The following is a 27,634-nucleotide window of genomic DNA, read 5'->3' on the forward strand; positions in this document are numbered from 1 at the left end:
CGCCGCCTATGGTGTAGGCGACGTTGTGGGAGCCATTGCGGCGGCGGTAGAAGATGCGCTTCCATAGAGCCCAATTGGGATGGACTCCAAGGAAGCATTCACAGAGGGTGATGAAAATAGAGATGTGGAGGATGGAGCTGGGCGTCAGCTGATGCAGCTGTAGCCCGTAGACAAAGAGGAGACCACGGAGGAATTCATGGATAGGGGGAGAAAGACCGCGAATAAGGTGGTCGACGAAACTGACCCGATATTCGATTGGCGGTGATGGATAGCTTTCTTCCTTGAGGAAGCGCAGCTCGTTCTCCTTCTTCGTGAACCCGAGCTTCTTCAGCAGGTTCATATCTTGATTGGAGATTTTGGACCTCTCCCACTCCAGATCTTCAGCGGCCATCTTCGACTCCGGAATGCTGGGCCTAGTTAGACGTGCGCGCGGTGGCATCAACAATGGCGTAGGAGCAAGGCGCGAGTGTGGCTGAGCTTAAGAAGTGTTGGGCGCAATGGGGATTTTTTGCAGAGGAGAGCAGAGGTGCGGCGCAGGCGAAAGTATGAACGGAGGAAGAAGAAGACCTTATATAAAGAAGTGGCGAAGCGACGCACCGTTGGATGGAGTAATTTTGCGGTGGATGCTGTACACGTGGTAGAGGGGTAAAAGAGTATTTTGACTGTGAAGGAACGGAACAGGCGCCACAGTGCGTGCGCCAGGAAAAGCGGAGGACGTGTGTCCCCCACTTGCACGACGTGTCAAATTGACAAGGACTTTGGGCCCGCAAGACAGAGAGAGAGTGTTACTCGCGCCTTCCCGATACAATGGTCGTGGCTATCGTCAGCACTGACGTCACTTTATCAATGGAAGAATATCGGCTTTGGTAAATTGGAAAATTGGCGACAATGAGTGATGACTGATAATCTCGAGAGCCTTTGATCAAATACAAGTTTTTTCGCAAATGCTCGGGGGCTACTTTGGAGAAAAGAAAAAAAGTTTGAGTATGACAACATAGAAATGGCGAGAGCCTATGACCAAATGCAAGCATTTGTTCATAGCCTCGGGGGCTACTCCCATCGGGAGCGCTGGTCGCGCACCCGATAGATATGAAAAGATCGAGAAAGAATGACAATATAGCGACGTGAGGCATTAAAGTGTTGAGCCTACAACCAAGCACTAGTCCTTGGCTGTAGCCTCGGGGGCTACTCCCATCGGGAACGCTGTTCGCGTGCCCGATGAAATTATAAAAGCAGAAAGAAAGAGAAGAAAAAAGAAGTGAGTATATTTCGAGTTATACAAATAACTCTGCATATACTCCCATCGGGAAGGCAAGATAAGTCATCCGTTGACTCAATAAAATGTGCTATTCCAGCAGCCGAAAAAGCACTCGACAATATATTCTCAGAGCGCCAAAGTCGCGAATAATCTCTGAATGCCGCAAAACTTTGCGAAGGTAAGACCCCAGATCCGTTCTGAGCGGCGTGGCTCCGTCTCTGACGTCGGTTTGCTACTTTTTTCCGTATCAACAGATACGAAGAAAAATCCTAACGGACGCGTTAGGTACCCGATAAAATATGACTGGGACTCGACAGAATGGTAAGACCTTAAGCGGCACCTGTCAAAGTTTACACCAGTATCCCGAGATCATGTCCAGGGACGTGATCTTGAAGTAGGTTTTTGCGGATTGCCACTAGAGCAGTTAACTAGTACCTGATCCGTCAGATGAACTAGCCCCAACTGCAGTTATCCCTGTAAAATATATAATTACGTATCAAAAGATATGTGATAAATTCGACAGAATTATTGAATGATTAAAGTTGGAGATTTTCCTTGATTCTTTGATTCAAGCAAAATCTCAGGGGCTACTGACATAGGCATCCCCAATGGGCCTGCCGAAGATAGTACCCGGGGTTTACTGAAAGCCCATGACTCGAAGAATAAGAAGATCCGGAAGCCCAAGTTGCTATTAAGGAAAGCTAGAGTTGTATTAGGAAATAGTGCTTGTAATCTTGCGGGACGGGTTAGAAACCCTCTCGGACTCTGTAACTTGTGTATTATGAATCCCTCGACTCCACCTCCTATATAAGGGGGAGTCGAGGGACAAAGATAGCATCGATTCATTATTTCACGCAATCCTAGTTTCTACTTCGTCGAGCACTTTTCGGCTGAAACCTTCGAGATCTACTTGCCCTCTAGTTCCGACTAAAACCCTAGTCTACAGTCTGTAGGCATTGATAAGTTAATCCCTTGTCACATAGCCACGGGTGTTGCACTCAATATTGTTAGTCATACCATTTCTAGCGAATGAACATAACCATTCACCGCAAGAGGAATATGAGCTTTATAAGCTTTTGCTGCGACAAAAAAATATAACCTTGTCCGTGTCAAATTCGGCGAGAAAGTGGTAGTACATCCGTGTGTTGCTATGGCCAAATAAATCTAGAGTTAGCCATGCAAACAATAAATTTATCTTCTAAACTTGCACAAAAGAAATCAGTAAATCACGAAGACAAAACAAGTCAGTAAATCATAAAGGGGGATTCCAACAGTATAGCTGCCTTCCATCTATTTGCCCCTAATTTTCTAAAAAGCAGTTTCGTGGAGGCCATCAAAATGTTGTTTCGCTTAATGATTATTCAAAAGAGCACATTTCTGTTACAGAATATATGCAAAAAATAAAATAGGAAATTTGGTATCAAGTTCTAGAGGTCAACATCATGAAATATCTTCTTGGCATAATAGAGATTCTATTTGAAAAGATGCCACGGTAAATAGTTTATCAAGTATTTCTGAGACTTAACCTAGCAAAGAAAAATGAACCTGCTCCATGTGAGGATAAACATGAATTTATCTATTAATGCAATAAAAAAATTCAAAATGTAAGATGACAGGTAGGGTCCTCATGCATCCTTCATTCTGCTGTTATTCTTCTATTACGAGCTTTCCTACCTACAGACTGTGAGGTTAAAAATTTGTTAGATGAAGAAGAACATGCTTATATCCACAAAGATAAGCAAGTAAGCTGACAGTAAGTAAGCTGATAGTAAGTACAGAACATGCTTATATCCACAAATGTAACTGTTGGTTCCAATTAATAAAGTGAACTCTAACAATCTTCTACCTGGGAGAGAAGTAGCGAGTGACTGAAGCTTGAAGAACATAAGGAACCAAACCACTATGCAGTTAACTTCAAATATACCTTTTAAGACATGGAAATGTAAGATGCACTCTGCTCTACCTTTGCAGGGATGATCCGGAAGAAAATACAAGTCATGGAAATGAGATGAGACTGAAGCAATGCAATTTAATGATCTTAGGGCACAAATCTTCAGAACTCCATCAATTCAATTATAGTTGCATGGTTTAAAAGCCATAAATTGTACAGTGCAAGGTTCAAGAAAGCGTTAAGCGTAATTGGTGTGGTGGCCTTCCGCTTAGCGCTTCAGCGCGCATAAGCGACACTTTTTTCCTCTTTTTCTGCTTTTTTCCGCTTAAGAGCTTATGCAGTTGATGCGGAAGGCCTCCGCATTGCGCTTCAGCACGCATAAGCGACGCCTATTTCCGCTTTCCTGAACCTTGGTACAGTGCATGTCCTCGCAACTCAAAACCAACAATTTCAGAGGATGGGAAGTTTCGTCTCAGTTTAAGAACATAAGGAACCAAACCACTGTGCAGTTAACTTCAAATATACCTTTTAAGACATGAAAATGTGAGATACACTCTGCTATGATATCTTACATCAAGTATGTGAAGCAATCTGCAGCCAAACTGCAATAGGCTTTCTATTACAAAATGTATCATGTAGCATGAAACCAGATAATAAGTATGTGCATATTACGGTTGGTCTATGGTGAGCAAATATTGAAGTTGTAATGGCTGTTTTGATGTTACACAACCACGGTAATCACCCATGTGGTCAGAACAAACTGGGTGTTTTGTGCCAAATACATATTCGACGCTTTACACTACATTGTGGCATCTGTAGGTAATTAAGTATAAATATCACCGATTTTCTAGTGGTAAATACATAAGCAGAACAATATTTCTTTCGCAAATAAATGGCCAAGTTTACAGCAGTAACTAATTTGGCCAACAATTAACTTGCAGTTAACATAGAAAAATACGAACCTTAAAAAATAACATATTTTATTTTGACGGATGGGAAGAAACTTCAGTAACCCTGTGGCTTCTTACATATAAGGTTTGATATAGTAATTGGTAATGCCCGACTGACACATTTAGCCTACTATTAAAAATAAGTAATGGAAACTTGAGGACTTCACCAAAAATAACCTGGGAGGATGGGAGTTGAATTGAATTCGTTCGGTATATATAATTATCAATTTAGTAAGAGAATGCAAGCATATGTATAGCACACTACTGAAGTATGAACATTGAAGGTAAAAATCAAACCTGAAGTGCATCTTCATGTGAACACTGTATTTGATAACAACAAGTGCACCTTGAAATAATGTGGTTCTGAAACTGAAAGTGTTAGCACACTGTTGCAATATGCAGGAACCATTATTCATGCCAAAATTGGACGAGTGACCAGGACGTTAGCGCCAAAGGTGGTAGCACAAATGAGCCAGTGAATGCCGTTTTGCTGGTGCTCCTCGAGCCTTGAGGTTGGCTGCGACGTCGATGTCAGAAGAGGAGAAGCGGGGATGTTGGGATTACCCAGCGGTAACCACGGCGCCGCCGCCCCACCTCCGGCGTCCTCTGCCGGGCCACAACCCCTCCAGACGTAGTCGGATGTACTGCAGTAGGTAGATGCTCCTTACCATGTCAAATTTGTTAGATCCAGCCTACTTCTCGTGACCAACGTGAAGCTCAGATAAACTCTGTACAAGTTACAAGGTTGTCACTGTATTTCTCAGCCTATCTAAAGCCTGGCTTTATTGCCTTCGCAAGTGATGGAATAAACAAATTGGGAGGGTCGTCGTGGCTTTGCTGAAAAAGAATCCATACATGCGCATGACATGTTATAAAATAAGACACAGCACCTCTAGTAAAAAATTATCGTGGGAAAGAAGATGAAGATTGCAAAGTCGTTACAGCATCAACAGACTTAGGAGAATTCTCATCATTTAGTAAAGTGTCCTGATTTCAAGATATCATAGTTGCAAGAAAATTAACACTAACATGATGCTGTGAACGAATGCAGAAAATAAGCAGTTTAGCACCATTAATCCCCAGAAAATGGATAGTGTCTCAAACATTTAACCTTACAATTTTCCTTTCCAGTGTTTCTGCATTTCTTAACTTAGAAGAGCTATTCATATGGATAATTATGCCAGTAAAAGAAGCCACTGTATTGCATAAAAATCAATTTACTGTGACTTGTAAGAAGATTCAAAGTGACGATAGTGAAAGACACCTGTGCTAGTTCAGATGAAGGCCTTTCTTTCGATCTGTCTAATTTAGTCCTTACAAAGTTACCACTCCATTACCAACCTAAATAATGATGCGAGCTAAACTATTGCTCAAAGTTTAGAGAAAAAATATGTCATCACATATGGAAATGTTATCTAAATCTAAATCTAAACTACTTATAAAGGCACAAAGTTGGCAGGAACATCAAATCTCAGCCTTTAATTCTTCACCATCTAACGGATGAAGTCTTCCCAATGACATTGCATCTTTTCTGTTTGAAAGCCCGACCATAATAACCGGAACTAACGCCACTGATTGGATGATGTTCCGGAATTGAAATCCAAATCGGCTCACGATGCATTGCTTTGTCTTTCCGCAGCCGCCCCACCAATGGCCAACTCCGGCACGCGATGCCCCTCTACCTCCGGTGACAATCCGGTGACTACGATAACATGCTAGCGCCTCCGCTGCTAACGTGGATGTTCGTGAGCGCGGTAGGGACAACTCTGCCGCTTTGCTTGTTTGCATGACCAGCAGGGAGTTCTGCGTCGTGGAGTCCTTATTAATTTGTTGGCCAAGGATGAGCATGCTCCATCTCTCGAGGTACGCCTCTCAACAGCGGTGATTTCTCCTGTCGACTGGGCAAATTTGATCCTCTGTTTAGTCCCTTCCTACTCTCAGTTAGCTGCCGTGCGTAGAGGGACGAAGAAATCTGCACCCATCGATCCTGTCTCTGCTGTCGGATCTGTAAAGAAAACTCCTATCTAAACTACTTATAAAGGCACAAAGTTGGCAGGAACATCAAATCTCAGCCTTTAATTCTTCACCATCTAACGGATGAAGTCTTCCCAATGACATTGCATCTTTTCTGTTTGAAAGCCCGACCATAATAATCTAAACTACTTATAATCTAATCTAAACTACTTATAAAGGCACAAAGTTGGCAGGAACATCAAATCTCAGCCTTTAATTCTTCACCATCTAACGGATGAAGTCTTCCCAATGACATTGCATCTTTTCTGTTTGAAAGCCCGACCATAATAATCTAAACTACTTATAAAGGCACAAAGTTGGCAGGAACATCAAATCTCAGCCTTTAATTCTTCACCATCTAACGGATGAAGTCTTCCCAATGATATTGCATCTTTTCTGTTTGAAAGCCCGACCATAATAACCGGAACTAACGCCACTGATTGGATGATGTTCCGGGATTGAAATCCAAATCGACTCACGATGCATTGCTTTGTCTTTCCGCAGCCGCCCCACCAATAGCCAACTCCGGCACGCGATGCCCCTCTACCTCCGGTGACAATCCGGTGACTACGATAACATGCTAGCGCCTCCGCTGCTAACGTGGATGTTCGTGAGTGCGGTAGGGACAACTCTGCCGCTTTGCTTGTTTGCATGACCAGCAGGGAGTTCTGCGTCGTGGAGTCCTTATTAATTTGTTGGCCAAGGATGAGCATGCTCCATCTCTCGAGGTACGCCTCTCAACAGCGGTGATTTCTCCTGTCGACTGGGCAAATTTGATCCTCTGTTTAGTCCCTTCCTACTCTCAGTTAGCTGCCGTGCGTAGAGGGACGAAGAAATCTGCACCCATCGATCTTGTCTCTGCTGTCGGATCTGTAAAGAAAACTCCTATATAGTTGATGCCACAAAAATCGTGCCCCAACTCTAACTCCAAATGCGCATAGTTGAGTTCCAATTCCTTATCTGGCGCTCTTTTCAGATTAGTAAATTACTGCCCCACCCAACTGACCAACTCCATTTTTGTTTCGATAAAGGAGCAGAGCCCCAGCCTCTGCATCAATAGATGCACACGGCTTCTTTTATTAAAAACCAAGTATCAAGTCTTAGTATAACATCACTTATTACAATCACGAAGCAGCTAGAATCGCAACAAAGAACAACCAGACGAAAATATAGCTAACAGAAGAGCTATGCATTTGCTATTCTATTAAGATGCCGCCACCCAGTAGTCTGGAAAAAGAAGTCCTGAGCAACCAGTAGCATCCGGTTGCATCCAGTAACCATATCCTCCCGCTGCTCCATAGGGAGGAGGAACGCCCATTATTGAATTGAATGAGCAGCTCGCTGGATAACCTACAAAAAATTAGTCCCAGTGTGTTTGTTAAAGATCATATCATTTCTAGTCCTCCAAATAGCCCAACATAAGGCCGAAACACCTATTCGTATCTTTCGTTTATCCTCTTTCCTCACTCCATTCAGCCATCTACCAAACATATTAGTAATATTAGCTGGCGGAGGGATATTATAAGTAAGATACACCATACGCCATATTATCTTCGCAAAAGGGCAAAATACAAATAAATGGTTTACAGTCTCCATGGAATCACAAAAACAACATTTTTGACACCCATTCCACTTCCGTTTGGCTAAGTTATCTTTAGTTAAAAGAACCTTGTTATTAAGGAACCACATAAATATTTTTATCTTCAAAGGGATCTTTAACTTCCATAGATACTTACGAAGGTAAATAGTATGCCCATTCATCATATCTAGATACATAGATTTAACTGACCAACTCCATATGCACATGTTTTCATATTTCACTTGAAACTTTGGACCTACAAATCGGTTCTGGAACCTTGAGAGAATAGACTTGGAGCTTTTACCGCTAGATCTCATATGAAATTCTCAGAGCATTGGATTGTTACACTATACCGCCATATATAATCATATTGCGAATTTTTACATGCTGCCCTACTAGATTTAATCTTTTAACCATGCGTTATGGAGCTATAAAAGTTTGCAAAAGAGATCTATTGTTTTTCTTCTATGCGAGTAGTACTTGCATTATTCTCCTTAAATTATGCTAATCACTCAGAATATTGCAAGAATTTATTTTTTTTGATGTAACCATATATTTCATTAGACAATCACTTGGGTTATACATATGGTCACCACACAAGACAAACATTTGCATCAAGCAACTTTGCACAAGAAAACTTACAAGAAGTAAAATTACAAGTTCACCCTTGGAGAAACTTGTGCCTCGCCGAAACATTGTCCATCTTCCTCCACTGCCAGCATGGTAGCGCTGGAAAAAAAAGGCGAACAACCACCACACCTAGATCTGGGAGAGCACCATCGCATTCGATGATGCTTTTTGAGCCGATGAACCGGGTCGTCGCAGAGGAAGAGCCCGAGACTTTGTGGCACGTCGGCCGGGGATCTTCCCCATGGTCACCAGATCCCAACACCGTCATCATCTCCAGACTCAGTCGAAGAAGACAAACGCTGCCGCCTGCCGTCATCCTCACACCCAACTGCAAGACGCCAGACATAACTGCAGCAGCCAACGCAACCGTCACCCGCGAGAGTGCCGAACGCCAACCGCCAGATATGAATCTTACCAGATCCAAAGACCGGCGAGAAGACCAGACCACCTGCCCTCCAACGTCACCGGTTAGAGCGACGCCGAGATGGAGAAAGAGCAGAGGCAAATTATTCCGACGCGACGCAATCTTCTCCATAGAACGGCGCCCCAAGAAAATACTTGCCAATAACTACTAGCCGGAGCCGATACTCCAGGGTCCCCACCCCCTCCCGTCGCCGAAACGGACGACGGAGGAGGCAGGGACCGGCGGCTGGCCGGTGTAGTTTGCCGGCAGAGATCACAGAGCGGTTCCTGGTTTCGTGGGAGCGGTTCCCTTTTCTTTTCTCAGCGAGGGAGCGTTTTACTGCGATGCAAGAAATATTTTTTGTGCCTGAATGAGAATGTATGGTGATTGACTTGGCTTTATTGTTTCGTTTTTTATCTGTTGGAGACATGTGCATGTGCATTATTTATTTAGGCTCTTCATCGCTTTGGAACTACGATACACAATATGTAAGAAATGAAGATTTAATTATATTGGGAAAATATGAACATCTTGAAGAGGACCAAAATTGGAATTTTAAAATAAGAAATAGGATAGATATGGACAAGGAGTACAGAAAAGGGCTATTGATGTAAAATAAAATGGTAGATTTTTCAAATAAAATTGTATAATGGAGACGTGCATTCACGTACATGCTAACTAGTCATAACTAATCGTGTTGACAGGAGCTTGTTTCTCTCACCATATGTAGACGCTTCTAGGTTATAATAATTCGCAGTGGCATGAAAAACGACAGGCTCAAACCCTAGCTCTGATCCCCCCAAATAAACGGCCGAAATTTTACCACAGCGATCCAGGGCCTAATAGCATCTCAGATCCGGACGAAGTAGAGAACATATGAGTATGGGGAGGAGGAGGCGGAGGCGGACGGCGAGGTCGAGCTACCACGGGGACGGGGAGAGGCGGGGAGTGGAGAGGTCGGGGGCAGTACCTCCACAAGCGGCGAGGAGTCCCGGTCACGGCAGTCGGTAGGGTCGTGGCGCCGCCGATCTCCATGGAGGAACTGACATGCTCATTGAAGACCACCGGTGGGAGCACCCATCTGGCGATGATCTGGTCGATGCCGCTGCGGGAGGCCCTCAGTTGTCGCCGCTCAGGTCGGGGTCGCCGCCTCGCGACTGCGCCGTCGGTTGCAGGTTTTCTTCTCAAGACTGAAGGGTGGAGATGCAAAATGTGACAGAAACATGTGGAATGCGGGGACGAAAATGCAAAAAAAACAATGATGGATGAAGCGACGAAGGGGAGCGACGGACGAAGAGGTGGGGAGAATAGGGAATAAGTTCCTTCTTTTTAAGTAGTGTAGAAGTAGTGTAGATGTAGATGTAGATAATAAAACTCTTTAAAAAGTGTGTGTGCCCTTGTTAGTACTTCTCGTTTGCGAGGGGGAAATGTATCGGGTGGTTTATGTTTGCAGTTAGCTTATGCGCTCTCTCACCTTCTCTGTTTACACGAATGTTGTAGTGTGTCTCTATTGGTTTGTACAAGCTTTGCTGCCGCTAAACTTCACCATATAGCCGGGCAATTTTTATTCCCCACCGACAAGCACAACCGGTCTTGTCTCGCAAGTACGTGCATTTGGTACTTACTCTCGCCTTTCTTTCTCTTTTGTCTCCTCCCCCTCTTGTCGGCAACCCTTGGCCCGACTTTCACAGGTCTAAGATGATGACGTTAGCAAGGTTATCCTTCCGGCATGGCCTGGGCAGGGTGATACGTTGCAAACGTATCTATAATTTTGGATGGTCCATGCTTGTTTTACACCAATTTCTATATGTTTTGTTTACACTTTTTGGCACTTTTATGCATTTTCTGGAACTAACCTATTGACAAGATGCCACAGTGCTAGTTCCATGTTTTCTGCTCTTTTGTATTTCAGAAAAGTTGTACAGGAAATATTCTCGGAATTGGACGAAACAAAAGCCGAAGATCTTATTTTTCCGTAACAAAGACGAAGTCCAGAGGAGAGATGAGGAGGCGCCACAGGGCGGCCAGACCAGGCCTAGGCGCGACCTAAGCCCTGGCCACACCTAGGGGTGATCTGGGGCCCCTGGCCTCCACCGACCGCGCCATTCTGCCTATAAGAAGCCTCCCGATGCGTGAACCCTAAATCAATAAGCCTCCGTCCACGAAAAGTTCCGTAGCTCCGCCGCCATCGCAGACAAGATTCAGGGGACATAAGTGTCTGTTCCGGCACCCTGCCAGGACGGGGAGTTGCCCCCGGAGCCATCTCCATCGACTCCACCGCCATCTTCATCGCCATTGCTGACTCCCACAATGAGGAGTGAGTAGTTCTCCCTCGGGGCTGAGGGCTTTACCGGTAGCTATGTGGTCTATCTATCTCTCCATGTATGATCTTTATGTGATCATGAGCTTTATAATCTAGTTGAATAAGTAGATGTTATTCTTCAACTATTGTACTACTCAAGTGGTTTTATCATGTGATCTCCGGGGACACCTTGTCCAACGGTTTGACGGTGACAATGTGCACACCGTGTTTGTTTCTTAAGCTTAATTTACAGAAATACTTATGAATTGTGGTGTCTAGTTAGTACCATCTTTGTATGCTCAAATTGACAACGTGGGGTGTCCATAGATTGGGAATGCGAACTTTAAGGAATGCTTATGTAGCCCTACACAGTGAATTTGTGTTTGTTATCAAACCGGAGAGTGGTTCAGAGTAGCGTAGTGAAGAGATAATATCTATGTATTCAATTATGGTATCATTGTTGAGAGTGTCCACTAGTGAAAGTATGATCCCTAGGCCTTATTTCCAAGCATTGAAACACCATTTATAACCAGTTTTGCTACATGTTTGCTTGCTGCTATTTTTATTTCAGATTGTCATTACCACTCATAATCATCCATATTACTTGTATTTCACTATCTCTTCGCCGAACTAGTGCACCTATACACCTGACAAGTGTATTGGGTGTGTTGGGGACACAATTCTTGAATCGTAATTGCAGGCTTGCTTGAGAGGGATATCTTTGACCTCTACCTCCCTGAGTTCGATAAACCTTGGGTGATCCACTTAAGGGAAACTTATTGTTGTTCTACAAACCTGTGCACTTGGAGGCCCAACACTGTCTACAAGAATAGAAGCGTGCGTAGACATCACAGGGTTATGGATGCGACTGGTTATCTTCAGGACTCTTAGTCCAATTTGTATCTTGTATGTACTCGGACATATTCGATCTTCTGTATGATTTGGACCATTGTGTTGTATATATGTATTCTTAACTCGTGGAGTCGTTGTTGTAATATATGTTTCTTGTGGGCTTTATTGTAATCATGTTGTAATGTTACCTCTCGTGTTAATTCCTCTAGCATCACGTGTGTGATTCGTCGTGCACGTCATGTCGGAGGGCGTCTCTGAATCGATATCGTGCAGATTTCGGCGCGATTGTTGGAATGCTCATGGTAGCGGTTTCGGGGCGTCACACTCTGCCCCTGCAACCCTAGATCCGAAACCTTTATAAGCCGGATCGTGGGAGCCCTAGAGGCACAACACAACTCATTGTCATCTTGCACTTGTTGCATGATAATTCTAGACAAGCAACAGTAGGGCGTCGCCACCATCGCGAGGTTTCTGAAGCTAGGTAACTCGTGTATCCCTATTCCGGTGACTCCTCGCCCTATGTGTTGGAGATATGCCCAAGAGGCAATAATAAATGGTTATTATATATCTTTGTGTTTATGATAATGTTCACATACCATGCTATAAATTGTATTAACCGAAACATTGATACATGTGTGTTATGTAAACAACAAGGAGTCCCTAGTAAGCCTCTTGTATAACAAGCTTGTTGATTAATAGATGGTCATGGTTTCGTGATCATGAACATTGGATGTTATTAATAACAAGGTTATGTCATTAATGAATGATGTAATGGACACACCCAATTAAGCGTAGCATAAGATCACGTCATTAAGTTATTTGCTATAAGCTTTTCGATACATAGTTACCTAGTCCTTTCGACCATCGAGATCATGTAAATCACTTATACCGGAAAGGTACTTTGATTACATCAAACGCCACTCGCGTAAATGGGTGGTTATAAAGGTGGGATTAAGTATCCGGAAAGTATGAGTTGAGGCATATGGATCAACAGTGGGATTTGTCCATCCCGATGACGGATAGATATACTCTGGGCCCTCTCGGTGGAATGTTGTCTAAATAGCTTGCAAGCATATGAATGGTTCATAAGAGACCACATACCACGGTACGAGTAAAGAGTACTTGTCGGGAGACGAGGTTGAACAAGGTATAGAGATACCGATGATCAAACCTCGGACAAGTAAAATATCGCGTGACAAAGGGAATTGGTATCGTATGTGAATGGTTCATTCGATCACTAAGTCATCGTTGAATATGTGGGAGCCATTATGGATCTCCGGATCCCGCTATTGGTTATTGGTCGGAGAGAGGTCTCAACCATGTCTACATAGTTCGCGAACCGTAGGGTGACACACTTAAGGTTTGATGTCGTTTAAGTAGATATGGAATAAGGAATGGAGTTCGAAGTTTTGTTCGGAGTCTCGGATGGGATCCAGGACATCACGAGGAGGTCCGGAATGGTCCGGAGAATAAGATTCATATATAGGAAGTCATATTCCAAGTTTGGAAATGATCCGGTGCATTTATGGCAGGTTCTAGAAAGTTCTAGAAAATTCCGGAAGAAATCACCATGGAAAGTGGAGTCCCGGAGGGACTCCACCTTGCATGACTAGCCAAACCCTAAAGGGTGGAGTCCCAGGTGGACTCCACCATAGGTGGCCGGCCACCCCACCTAAAGGAAAGGTGGGAGTCCCACCTTGGGTAGGACTCCCTCCTTGAGTAGGTTTCCCACCTATGGGAGGTTTTGTTGTTGGGGTCTTATTCGAAGACTTGGACTACAACTCTTGGGGATTTCCACCTATATAATGAGGAGAAGAGGGAGGGGGCAGCCACTCTTGGCCGCACCACCTAGGGCTGCCCATGGCCGGCGCCCTACCCCCTCTCTCTCCCCAAACCCTAGCGCCCCTCCTCCACATACTACTCCCGCAGCGCATAGGCGAAGCCCTGCCGGAGTTCTCCAGCACCACCGCCACCACGCCGTCGTGCTGCCGGGATTCCGAGGAGGATCTACTACTTCCGCTGCCCGCTGGAACAGGGAGAAGGACGTCGTCTTCATCAACACCGAACGTGTGACCGAGTACGGAGGTGCTGCCCGATTGTGGCACCGTCAAGATCTTCTACGCGCTTTTGAAAGCGGCAAATCGTCTACCGCAGCAACGAGAGCCTCCTCTTGTAGGCTTTGGAAATCTTCAAAGGTTAGTCTCGTTCATCCCCTCGTTGCTCCCGTCTTCTAGATTGCATCTTGGCTTGGATTGCGTTCTCGCGGTAGGAAATTTTTTGTTTTCTATGCTACGAATCCCTTCAGTGGTATCAGAGCCGTGTCTATGCATAGATGGTTGCACGAGTAGAACACAATTGTTTTGTGGGCGTTGATGCTTTGTTGTCTTTAGTTCGAGTACTTTGCATCTTTGTGGCATGGTGGGATGAAGCGGCTCGGGCTAACTTTACATGACCGCGTTCATGAGACTTGCTCCACGTTCGACATGCAACTTGTATTGCATAAGTGGCTTTGCGGGTGTCTGTCTCTCCCACCATAGTGAAGATTCAATTTACTCTTTCTATTGACAACACTAGTATCACCGTTGTGGTTCATGTTCTGTGGCACCCCGGGATCAGGGTTAGACAAATACCAGATCATCGTCTGATATAAGCCTAACCTAGAGCTCGAGAGACTACAGTGAGAGAATCGGTAACACAACAGTGACTCTACGACTCAAAAAGTAATACAAGCTCATAACTGAGCGAAGAACCAAAGCATTACAAGCAGAGGTCACTGACCTGGCATACATCAATCAACGGAAGCGAAGTTATGCTATTAGACATAGCAAGATAGCAAAAGGCCTAAGAGGCCATGAGCATAACGGCGACGTCCCAGCCCATAGATTCCAGGCTGCCACCTGGGAACCCCAAGCTACTCGTCAATGTCGACATAGAAACCACCATCCGTTGGAGCAACTTCGTCTGAAACAAAAGCATGCAAAGCTGAGTACAGGGACTCAGCAAGTCTTAGTACAACCTTTTAGCAAAGCGGTTATGCGGGCTTTCTGTGGAGCTTCTTTTGCGTAAAGCCATTTTTTCTTTGTTAAACAAGAGGGAGGAGAAGCTCGGCTACTCAGAACCTTTAAAAAGGGATAAGAGAGCGATATCTCTAGATCTACTGATCATCATATTGTATCCACCAATCTTCATCATCTCGAACCACTATCCTCGGATCACCCCCTCAACACCCGGAGAAGGTATCCGTAAACACACATTGATTGCCAAGTTTTACGATCAGGTTCAAGTTCTCTATGATCTCCACGTCCTTTCCCAAGTCGTCAGTAACCGTGGACACGGCTTTTCGAAAAGATTTAACCCTGCAGGGGTGCACAACTTTACCCACACGTGCCAACCGATTCTTAGTGCCGAGACATTAGCTCTCTTCCTTGGAAAGCCGGCAGAGAGTGGTTGACCACGACCTTTACCTTGCTCGTCGCCGAGACCATGAGTCACGCGCTAAGGATTGTTCCGCCGTAACGGGTCAAGTCCCGAAGTCGGTCCTTAACGATGTGAGGCGAGGTGGGTTTCCCCGTGGACCGCTAACCCCAGCCCACCACGGCCACGCTTACCTACCGTATGCTATGCACCTTTTCCACCAAAGCATAATGCGATGCATATGTCCAAATAACACGCAAACTATGTGACTCATGGAATCTACTAGGCAAGTTAGTGAGTCGAGAGGGTACCATAATAGGGCCTCGTGTGGTTGTACGCTCGGTCTTGGTTCAAGAGGCGAGAACTCGGTTCCTAGGGTCGGCGAAACGAAACAACCCACCACATCCCAATGTGGCCTCTCGTCCGAGCCTTTAATCATGTTTAACAATCATCTCTATACTTACCACGTCAACCTGTCATGCTAGATTCATTTCATTGTATGGCTCCAATCCGAAGACCGGAGTAGTAGCGTAACAAACTAAGCATGGCTAAGCATAAAGAGATAAAGGCTCTCGCAACGCACACATGCCAAACCTAGTTATGCTAGGAGCAAGTGGATCAGGTATTTGAGGCTACAAGGGTGGAACATGCAACAGATAGGGTAACTCTATCTATCGATAAAAGACAGTTGAATCGTATGCGATATGTAGGAACCACAGATAAAACATTTCGAAAACATAGATGAACCAGGTTAGGGCTTGCCTTTGTCCCTGACAAACCGAAGTGGATCTTCCAGATCCCATGCTTGACTTGGCTTGACTTGCTCACCGATGGACAATTATTGATCTGCGCCGTTGTCGATCTTCATGGTCTCGGGCACGTGCTCTATCGATCGCGAAGAAGCAAATACTATAAAGAGAGGAATAACAATCAACACATGCCATCGATGCAATGCACATACAAAGATGATGATATGACATGTTAAAGTTATTTGAACTAACCCTAATACATCATTGTCAAATTAAATGGAATTTCGAATGCATAAAACATTGCATTTCGATGACTTCCATAAAGTGGTATTTCATTATTCTAACAAAATTGTTAATTGAAGTTGTTTAACTATGCATGATGATAGCATAAGTAGATAGGTTTCATTTTTCTGATCATTTTGACATATTATACACCTTTTTCTGAATTAAAATGAAATAGATATGAATTATACAAGTTTTATTCAAAATCTGGAATTTCTGGAAAATGTTAAAAATCTGACAGTCGGACCCACTGTCAGGGTTTTATTCATTTCCTAAATATTTACGAAATTATTAAATCTCTGACGAAGGGCCCCACCTGTCAATGCATTTACCAAAACAGAAAATAAAAACAAAATAAAAAGAAAAGCTGCTGGGGCCCACGGGTCAACCCGCCGGTGGTCAACTGCCGGCGGCCACCGCCGGTGACCATCCAACGGCGGCGCTACTGCGCGCCCACGGGCACGGGAGTAGGGGCATTCGACGCAGGGCGTCGTGGGGAGCAGGTTGGGGGCAGCGTGGCGGCCTATTAGCCGCCGGAGCTTGGCCGGCGGCGAGCTCGCGCGGCGGCCGGCGCAGGCACAAGGCGCAGGGCCAACTGAGTGGAAGAGGGAGGGCGCGGAGAGGCTCAGGAGGACACCCAGCTCACCCTGAAGCTTGCAGGCTAGGCGGCAACGGCGGGGAAGGTCGGGAGCGGCGGCGGTGGTCGCCGGAATCCTTCCCGGCCGCGGGGAAGAAGAGGATGGCGGCGGAGATTGAGGGCGTGCGGGCTCGATTCCTTGGAGGGGGAGGTTGCTGGCGGCGAGGCGAAGCCGATGGGAGGCGCGGCTAGGCACGGGGGTGGTCGGAGCGACGGCGACAGCGAGGTTTGGCCGGGGTAGGGTTTGGCCCCTGTGCGTGCAGAGAAGAGGAAGGGGAGGGCCATCGCGCGAGGGGGAGGAGATAAGGACGGGGGAGAGGCGTCGTGGAGGCCTTATCCTCCCAGGGTTCGGCGGCGGCGCGCATCTTGGCGGCCGGAAGATCGGCCGGCCGGAGCTGCAACACGCAGCACTGCGTGTGCCTGTCGAAGAAGACAAAGGGCATTTTGCCCATAACCCCCTGGCTTTCTCTATTTTCTCTGAAAACTTTAAAACAGCACTAAAACAAATCATTTTGATAGTTTTACAACCTTTTGGAGATCCAAAATGACTCAAATATTTTAGGGGAATAATTGTGTGGCCTTCCTAATAATAGTTGAAAGTCCACATATTTCTGTTTTGAGGTTTTCAAACATTTGAAACAATTTGGGAGAATTTAAAATAGAGGAAGGTTTGCATACATGTTGGGTTTCCACTTAATTTATTTGCAAATTTCTCTTAATGCATTTTAAATGATGCTCATGAATGCACAAACGACTTCCTAATTAGGGTTTGCTAAACAGGGATGTTACAACTCTACCCCCCTTACAAGAATCTCGTCCCCGAGATTCCTCGGGTAGGAAAAGAGAAGGTAACAGGGACTACACCGATCTTCAACGAGCTTGTCGATACCATGATGATCTTCTTTGTTGAAGAAGTTGATCCATGATGTCATGAATGAATTTGATCCACTACACCATGAATGAAGATGATCCACCACACCACGAATGAAGCGCTTCATTTTTCTCCCCTTGAGGTTGTTGCTCAACTGCACCTAAAGGAAAGAGGGAATAACTCTGGACGGTGGATCTTTAAAAGATCGAGTATCTCATGGTCAACTCATGGAAGGAGTGTTGAAAAACAACTCTTGAGCTAACAAACATGAAACACGTCAAGGTAAAGGAGGAGATGCAAGAAGTTTCAAATTTTGGTAGGCAATTGTTCCACGCTTTACAAGAATACAAAGAGACAAGGTAGCGAAGAGTTAAACTGCCTTTGATACCATAACGAGGCACTCTTAGAGAGGGTGTCTCGTAGAAGCACAATTATATTGATTATCCAATGAGAGAAACTTTGGACTTCAAAATCATAGTCACTTTTCTGGCAAGGGTACATGAAATGATTGTTGTCTACTCAAAAGGTTAGGGCCTAGATGACTGACGAATTCACACAACATGTGAATTGATTAGAATTTCAGGTAATAACCAATGGAAAGGGAAGGGTACTGGCTAGAGAATTGCCAAGGATCCGTGGGAAGTGAAATTTCTCCGAGCGAAGTTGTTGTCACCAGGGAAATGATTTCAAGGAATTGACCGAAAGACATTTAGCAAGTCTCGCCTCTAATGTTCTTCTTGATGTTCTAGACACCAATATTAGGCTATTGAATAGCCTTCAATAGGTCATCAAGCGGAGGTCAAGACTTCAGGATTTGAAAAGCATCATAAGGGCAACTCCTAGAATAAGTCACACAAGATCCTTATGGAGAGTGGTTATTCTTGATGAATCAAGAGATTATGGCATCAGGCCTTCCGACTAATTGTGTTAACCACAACATCAATCTTGCCGGATTTACAAGGAGACCTATGTCAAAATCCTTGAGAAACACTAACTCTCATTGCCGCTTGAGATTCAGCTTAGGTTAGGTGTAAAGATATTTCAGACTTAGCATGTCTGGATGAAAATTTGCAACAGTTACCACAAAGGTAAAGTCGCTAGATTCTCAAGATATAGCCTACAATGTCAAGCTTCAAAAGATTGAGCTATATTGCGTAATCCATGTGGTTGCGACTGCCAAAAGGCAATTGCGCGCATATGAACTTGCAATGTAACACAAGTGAGTTCTTATGGGGATATCAAAGAAGATATTGAAGGTATTAAGCGTCTTCTCATTCTTGAACAAATCAGTCAGCGGCTTAATGTGCATAGAGAAACTTTTCAAGGAATGGAGGTAACAACCTTGCATCTCAAGATAACTTTGCACTTGCCTGACCAACTTGTGATGATTCCCGAGGGAAACAAAAGAGATCTCTACTCGGATCCACGGCGACATCTTTCAGCATATGCACGTGAACCAGAGAAGGTTACTTCCAACATCCAGAACACATACTTCATGATAACACAAAGATGGTTCTCAAAAGATTCCAACATTAGTGCCACTTGTCCAATATGAACCTCTTTAAACATGGAGAAGATAAGAATGTCATCGATGGGCTCAATAACAAACTTATCAAGATACTCCAATGAGGGACTCATATTCTATATGAACTGGGCAGAAATATTGGTCGGACCAAAGACATGATGGTGTACAAACGAAAAACATCATGAGTAAAAACATCATCAAGATAGTCCTTAGGATTGACTTTGATTTGGCGATAGCCCAAACTCAAATCAAATGTGGGGAAGATAGCATATCCATAAAGGAGATACTTTCTGACTTCAACACAAACAACACTAGACATCCCTTTATGAAGGAACAAAGTTGGATAGACCTTTTGTCTTTCAACTCTCCAAGTTGTTGATTAAGCTCAACCAATTAGTCCAGGGTTATCCAGCACGGTTCTTGGAGAAGGAGTAGTTCAACGAACCAACGTACTCATGAACTCGACAACACGGTCATGTAACAACATGTCGATACTTCTAGAAAGACATCCAGAATATCACGAACCACCGCTATATCATTGAGTTCAAGAGGGGAACTTGCTTTACAAAGAAACACGATATGGTCTTGAGAGCTTTGGCATAAACCTAAATCTTTGACCGAAGATGTGCGCCTGAACGAATGAACTTGGCAACACAATCAAACTTCGCTTAGTAATTGGCGAACCAATCATGCTAAGAATGACGCAAACGTCCTTGGATTTCGAAGAAATAACAATTGCTAAAAATCTTAGATAGCCACATCAATAGGTACACCCCAACATTCCCAAGCACGGACAGCTCAGAGGAAGGGTAAGTAAAGAAGTGCAAGAGAATCACTTCATCAATAAGGTCATGATACAACACGATCTCTTGATATAAAAGAGGGTGATACTCCAAGGTAGAACAGAACAGAAGCTAACGAGGCCTCTTAATCTGCGGATTACAACACTTTGACCAAGTCTTTGAAATGGACAAGGTACTGGAGTTTGTTTCTCCTGACATACCGAAGTGTAATGTCCTGACGAACCACAAGAGTAATATGCACTGTAAAACACCAATGCACATTTAGAACTTGGCTGATAGCTAGCAGACAATCGTAGGAAAGCAACAAAAGAGGAGGAACACAATCAGGATCGGAATTCCTGAGATGTAGATGCACAAGGTAACACTTTTGTGAAACTCATGTTGAAAAGGAAGTGTGGCGAAGTCACGGACATAGATGTGAGACTCACAAAGAGCACTCTTGTCGTGATCCATTTAGTTCGATTGAAAGAACCTTTGCGATAGCTAGTGGAAGGGAAAGATCTTTATTGCCGCAGTTCCACACGACAATAACCACAAGCTTGAAGAATAACTTGATGTGAATTTAGCCATCCCGATGTAATGTTTGAACATTAACACCAGTGTTCAATGGCATGGAACTTGGGTTAAAGGCCAGCTTCATGTACAAAGATTAAAACACTTGAATCCCAGCACAATTGGGGACCTTCGGTTCAAGTCCAAGGGTTAAAACCCGAGAAAGGAGTAACTACTTACCAAGTGACACAAAGGACACTACGATGTAGTAATCACGAGGTAGATTCTAGAAGACATGCATAGCTTCCGATGTACCCAAGCAAATAGAAAGGAGGCATTCAAGGCGAAAGGAAACCTCGAAGCCTAGAACAGAATGATGTGGAACCCACAAAATAGAGAGATCATGATGGAAAGGAATCTCTCTGTTGAAACAAAACAAAACAAAGAGGAAGCAAAGAACACACACGACTCTAGAGAACTCTGCACTAGGTCAATCTGGTTTAGAAACGACATGCCCCTCAGGCACCTAAGTTTGAAAGACTAGAAGAGATAGAAAAACTTTCAAATCAACACAAGGTAAGGCACCTTAGAATTAGAGCGATACCAGATAAGGAGTAAAAAGAATCCTAATCAGATTTTCGCAAATACTTTTAGCTTTCAAATAGTTTTCACAAACACTAGACTCAACATCGACCAGTAGAAAGGGCTTCCTACAGGCAGTCCTGCTCTGATACCAAAACCTGTGGCACCCCCGGGATCAGGGTTAGACAAATACCAGATCTTCATCTGACATAAGCCTAACCTAGAGCTCGAGAGACTACAGTGAGAGAATCGGTAACACAACAGTGACTCTACGACTCAAGAAGTAATACAAGCTCATAACTGAGCGAAGAACCAAAGTATTACAAGCAGAGGTCACTGACCTGGCATACATCAATCAACGGAAGCAAAGTTATGCTATTAGACATAGCAAGATAGCAAAAGGCCTAAGAGGCCATGAGCATAACGGCGACGTCCCAGCCCATAGATTCCAGGCTGCCACACGGGAACCCCAAGCTACTCGTCGATGTCGACTTAGAAACCACCATCTGTTGGAGCGACTTCGTCTGAAACAAGAGCATGCAAAGCTGAGTACAGGGACTCAGCAAGACTTAGTACAACCTTTTAGCAAAGCGGGTATGCGGGTTTTCTGTGGAGCTTCTTTTGCGTAAAGCCAGTTTTCCTTTAATAAACAGGAGGGAGAAGAAGCACGACTACTCAGAACCTTTAGAAAAGGGATAAGAGAGCGATATCTCCATCTCTAATGATCATCATATTGTATCCACCAATCTTCATCATCTCGAACCACTATCCTCGGATCACCCCCTCAACACCCGAAGAAGGTGTCCGTAAACACACATTGATTGCCAAGTTTTACGATTAGGTTAAAGTTCTCTATGATCTCCACGTCCGTTCCCAAGTCGTCCATAACCGTGGACACGGCTTTTCGAAAAGATTTAACCCTGCGAGGGTGCACAACTTTACCCACACGCGCCAACCGATTCTTAGTGCCGATACATTAGCTCTCTTCCTTGGAAAGCCGGCAGAGAGTGGTTGACCACGACCTTTACCTTGCTGTCGCCGAGACCATGAGTCACGCGCTAAGGATTGTTCCGCCGTAACGGGTCAAGTCCCGAAGTCGGTCCTTAACGATGTGAGGCGAGGTGGGTTTCCCCAGGGGCCGCAACCCCGGCCACCACGGCCACGCTTACCTACCCGTTATGTACCTTTTCCCCAAAGCAGAATGCAATGCATATGTCCAGATAACCCGCAGACTATGTGATTCATGGAATCGACTAGGCAAGTTAGTGAGTCGAGAGGGTACCATAATAGGGCCTCGTGTGGTTGTACGCTCGGTCTTGGTTCAAGAGGCGAGAACTCGGATCCTAGGGTCGGCAGAAACGAAACAACCCACCACATCCCAATGTGGCCTCTCGTCTGAGCCTTTAGTCATGTTTATCAACATCTCCATACTTACCACGTCAACCTGTCATGCTAGATTCATTTCATTGTAAGGCTCCAGTCCGAAGACCGGAGTAGTAGCGTAACAAACTAAGCATGGCTAAGCATAAAGAGATAAAGGCTCTCGCGACGCGCACATGCCCAACCTAGTTATGCTAGGAGCAGTGGATCGAGGTATTTGAGGCTACAAGGGTGGAACATGCAATAGATAGGATAACTCTATCTATCGATAAAAGACAGTTGAATCGTATGCAATATGTAGGAACCAGAGTAAAAGCATTTCGAAATCATTTATGAACCAGGCTAGGGCTTGCCTTTGTCCCTGACAAACCGAAGTGGATCTTCCAGATCCCATGCTTGACTTGGCTTGACTTGCTCACCGATGGACAATTATTGATCTGCGCCGTTGTCGATCTTCATGGTCTCGGGCACGTGCTCTATCGATCGCGAAGAAGCAAATACTATAAAGAGAGGAATAACAATCAACACATGCCATCGATGCAATGCACATACAAAGATGATGATATGACATGTTAAAGTTATTTGAACTAACCCTAATACATCATTGTCAAATTAAATGGAATTTCGAATGCATAAAACATTGCATTTCGATGACTTCCATAAAGTGGTATTTCATTATTCTAACAAAATTGTTAATTGAAGTTGTTTAACTATGCATGATGATAGCATAAGTAGATAGGTTTCATTTTTCTGATCATTTTGACATATTATACACCTTTTTCTGAATTAAAATGAAATAGATATGAATTATACAAGTTTTATTCAAAATCTGGAATTTCTGGAAAATGTTAAAAATCTGACAGTCGGACCCACTGTCAGGGTTTTATTCATTTCCTAAATATTTACGAAATTATTAAATCTCTGACGAAGGGCCCCACCTGTCAATGCATTTACCAAAACAGAAAATAAAAACAAAATAAAAAGAAAAGCTGCTGGGGCCCACGGGTCAACCCGCCGGTGGTCAACTGCCGGCGGCCACCGCCGGTGACCATCCAACGGCGGCGCTACTGCGCGCCCACGGGCACGGGAGTAGGGGCATTCGACGCAGGGCGTCGTGGGGAGCAGGTTGGGGGCAGCGTGGCGGCCTATTAGCCGCCGGAGCTTGGCCGGCGGCGAGCTCGCGCGGCGGCCGGCGCAGGCACAAGGCGCAGGGCCAACCGAGTGGAAGAGGGAGGGCGCGGAGAGGCTCGGGAGGACACCCAGCTCACCCCGAAGCTTGCGAGGCTAGGCGGCAACGGCGGGGAAGGTCGGGAGCGGCGGCGGTGGTCGCCGGAATCCTTCCCGGCCGCGGGGAAGAAGAGGATGGCGGCGGAGATTGAGGGCGTGCGGGCTCGATTCCTTGGAGGGGAGGTTGCTGGCGGCGAGGCGAAGCCGATGGGAGGCGCGGCTAGGCACGGGGGTGGTCGGAGCGACGGCGACAGCGAGGTTTGGCCGGGGTAGGGTTTGGCCCCTGTGCGTGCAGAGAAGAGGAAGGGGAGGGCCATCGCGCGAGGGGGAGGAGATAAGGACGGGGGAGAGGCGTCGTGGAGGCCTTATCCTCCCGGGGTTCGGCGGCGGCGCGCATCTTGGCGGCCGGAAGATCGGCCGGCCGGAGCTGCAACACGCAGCACTGCGTGTGCCTGTCGAAGAAGACAAAGGGCATTTTGCCCATAACCCCCTGGCTTTCTCTATTTTCTCTGAAAACTTTAAAACAACACTAAAACAAATCATTTTGATAGTTTTACAACCTTTTGGAGATCCAAAATGACTCAAATATTTTAGGGGAATAATTGTGTGGCCTTCCTAATAATAGTTGAAAGTCCACATATTTCTGTTTTGAGGTTTTCAAACATTTGAAACAATTTGGGAGAATTTAAAATAGAGGAAGGTTTGCATACATGTTGGGTTTCCACTTAATTTATTTGCAAATTTCTCTTAATGCATTTTAAATGATGCTCATGAATGCACAAACGACTTCCTAATTAGGGTTTGCTAAACAGGGATGTTACAATAGCTCATGGGAAAATAGCCTTAAAAACTATTGTGGTATTGAATATGTAGCTTATGTATCTTATTTCTTATAAGTTGCTTGTTGAGCGGTAACCATGTTTCTGGGGACGCCATCAACTATTACACCTTTGTTGAATATCATGTGCGTTTCTATGCATGTTCGTCTTGTCTGAAGTAAGGGTGATTTATCATGATCAAATGGTTTGAGTATGCATATTGTTAGAGAAGAACATTGGGCCGCTAACTAAAGCCATGAATCATGGTGGAAGTTTCAGTTTGTACATTAATCCTCAATCTCTAATGAGAATATTATCTGTTGTTGAATGCTTATGCATTAAAGAGGAGTCCATTATCTGTTTTCTATGTTGTCCCGGTATGGATGTCCTTAGTTGAGATCTATCAAAACGAGAAATCAAATGCGATTTATCTCCTTGGACCTTTGTACAGGCGGCATAGAGGTACCCCTTTGTGACACTTGGTTGAAACATATGTTATGCAATGATAATCCATGTAAATACAAGCTAATTAGGACAAGGTGCGAGCACTATTGGTATTCTATGCATGAGGCTTGCAACTTATAGGATGTCTTATGCATAACACATATGAATTATTACTACCGTTGACAAAATTGTTTCTATGTTTTCAAAATAAAAGCTCTAGCACAAAAATAGTAATCCATGCTTCCCTCTGCGAAGGGCCATTCTTTTACTTTATGTTGAGTCAGTTTACCTACTTCTTTCTATCTTAGAAGCAAATACTTGTGTCAACTGTGTGCATTGATTCCTACATACTTGCTTATTTGCATTCATCATATTACTTTGTGTTGACAATTATCCATGAGATATACATGTTGAAGTTGAAAGCAATCGCTGAAACTTATATCTTCCTTTGTGTTGCTTCAAAACCTTCTATTAAGAATATTCACTTGATTGCTATATGATTCATGAAAAGTTGAAGTTGAAAGCAACCGCTGAAACTGATACTTGTCTTGAAAGTACTATTCATGAAAAGTCTTTGCTATATGATTCAGTTGTTTAATCATTGTCTTTACCATTGCTTCGAATCACTTCATTCATCTCATATCCTTTACAATAGTATTGATCAAGATTATGATAGCATGTCACTTCGAAATTATCCTTGTTATCGTTTACCTACTCGAGGCGAGTAGGAACTAAGCTTGGGGATGCTTGATACGTCTCAAACGTATCTATAATTTCTTATGTTCCATGCTAGTTTTATGAAAATACTCACATGTTTTATACACACATTACATCATTATTATGCATTTTCCGGCACTAACCTATTAACAAGATGCCGAAGCGCCAGCTCTCTGTTTTGTGCTTGTTTTTGGTTTCGGAAATCCTACACGGAAATATTCTTGGAACTGGACGAAACGAACGCCCGGGGTCTTATTTTTCCACGGAGCTTCCAGAAGACCGAAGAGGATACGAAGTGGGGCCACGAGGCACCGACACCACAGGGCCGCGCGGCCAAGGGGGAGCTCGCGCCGCCCTATGGTGTGGGGCCCCCGTGCCTCCTCCGACTCAGCCCTTCCGCCTACTTACTCTCCATCGCGAAAACCCTATTACCAAGAGCCACGATACGGAAAAAGTTCCAGAGACGCCGCCGCCGCCAATCCCATCTCGGGGATTCGAGGAGATCGCCTCCGGCACCCTCGCCGGAGAGGGGAATCATCACCCGGAGGACTCTACATCACCATGATCGCCTCCGGACTGATGTGTGAGTAGTTCATCCTTGGACTATGGGTCCATAGCAGTAGCTAGATGGTTGTCTTCTCCTCATTGTGCTATCATGTTAGATCTTGTGAGCTGCCTATCATGATCAAGATCGTTTATTTGTAATGCTACATGTTGTGTTTGTTGGGATCCGATAAATATGGAATACTATGTCAAGTTGATTATTGATCTATCATTAATGTGTTGTTTATGATCTTGCATGCTCTCCGTTGCTAGTAGAGGCTCTGGCCAAGTTGATACTTGTGACTCCAAGAGGGAGTATTTATGCTCGATAGTGGGTTCATGCCTCCATTGAATCCGAGACGAGTGACGAAAAGTTCTAAGGTTGTGGATGTGCTGTTGGCACTAGGGATAAAACATCAATGCTTTGTCTAAGGATATTTGTGTTGATTACATTACGCACCATACTTAATGCAATTGTCTGTTGTTTGCAACTTAATACTGGAAGGGGTGCGGATGCTAACGAAGGTGGACTTTTTAGGCATAGATGCATGCTGGATAGCGGTCTATGTACTTTGTCGTAATGCCCTAAGTAAATCTCATATTAGTCATCATGATATGTATGTGCATTGTTATGCCCTCTCTATTTGTCAATTGCCCAACTGTAATTTGTTCACCCAACATGCTATTTCTTATTGGAGAGACACCACTAGTGAACTATGGACCCCGGTCCATTCTTTTACATCTGAATACAATCTACCGCAATCATTGTTCTCTGCTTGTTCTTTGCAAACAAACATCATTCTCCACACCATACGTTTAATCCTTTGTTTACAACAAGCCGGTGAGATTGACAACCTCACTGTTAAGTTGGGGCAAAGTATTTTGATTGTGTTGTGCAGGTTCCACGTTGGCGCCGGAATCCCTGGTGTTGCGCCACACTACACTCCTTCACCAACAACCTTCACGTGGCCTTCATCTCCTACTGGTTCGATAACCTTGGTTTCTTACTGAGGGAAAACTTGATGCTGTACGCATCACACCTTCCTCTTGGGGTTCCCAACGGACGTGTGCTTCACGCGTTATCATCCTTCACCAAGAACCTTCACGTGGCCTTCATCTCCTACTGGTTCGATAACCTTGGTTTCTTACTGAGGGAAAACTCGCTGCTGTACGCATCATACCTTCCTCTTGGGGTTCCCAACGGACGTGTGCTTTACCGTCACAAGCAAACTCTTCTGGAGAAATCGTCGATCCCTTTAGGGTTTTTAGGGC

The 27,634-nt window shown here is 44.6% G+C and overlaps 1 protein-coding gene across 3 annotated transcripts; it reads right to left on the reverse strand.

Annotated features, from left to right (window-relative positions):
- Positions 1-2,314: 2,314 nt before the first annotated feature.
- On the reverse strand, positions 2,315-9,815 carry LOC124651143. 3 transcript variants are annotated; one of them, XR_006987291.1, is made up of 4 exons: positions 9,695-9,815; positions 4,536-4,827; positions 4,397-4,462; positions 2,315-3,751 (listed from the first exon to the last, which is right to left on the reverse strand). XR_006987291.1 is itself a non-coding variant. In XM_047190277.1 (4 exons), the coding sequence occupies exons 1-4, from the start codon at positions 9,757-9,759 to the stop codon at positions 3,665-3,667; spliced, it is 426 nt and encodes a 141-aa protein (XP_047046233.1). In that variant the 5' UTR covers positions 9,760-9,815; the 3' UTR covers positions 2,315-3,664. The 3 variants fall into 3 exon arrangements, 1 of the variants encoding a protein (XP_047046233.1); XR_006987290.1 differs by having other exon boundaries at positions 4,536-4,936; XM_047190277.1 differs by having other exon boundaries at positions 4,536-4,743.
- Positions 9,816-27,634: the final 17,819 nt, after the last annotated feature.

The sequence above is a fragment of the Lolium rigidum genome, chromosome 5 (assembly GCF_022539505.1).
Source record: "Lolium rigidum isolate FL_2022 chromosome 5, APGP_CSIRO_Lrig_0.1, whole genome shotgun sequence".
Taxonomy (NCBI): Eukaryota; Viridiplantae; Streptophyta; class Magnoliopsida; order Poales; family Poaceae; genus Lolium; species Lolium rigidum.

What these genes read in the sequence shown, in the direction of transcription:
- LOC124651143 (XM_047190277.1), bottom strand. Translation starts at nt 9,759, where the DNA reads ATGGAGATCGGCGGCGCCACGACCCTACCGACTGCCGTGACCGGGACT. An exon ending in CCTTTGGCGCTAACGTCCTG is followed by an intron (nt 4,463 to 4,535) that starts GTCACTCGTCCA and finishes TTTCAGTTTCAG; the next exon opens with AACCACATTATTTCAAGGTG. An exon ending in CACATGAAGATGCACTTCAG is followed by an intron (nt 3,752 to 4,396) that starts GTTTGATTTTTA and finishes AGCCTATTGCAG; the next exon opens with TTTGGCTGCAGATTGCTTCA.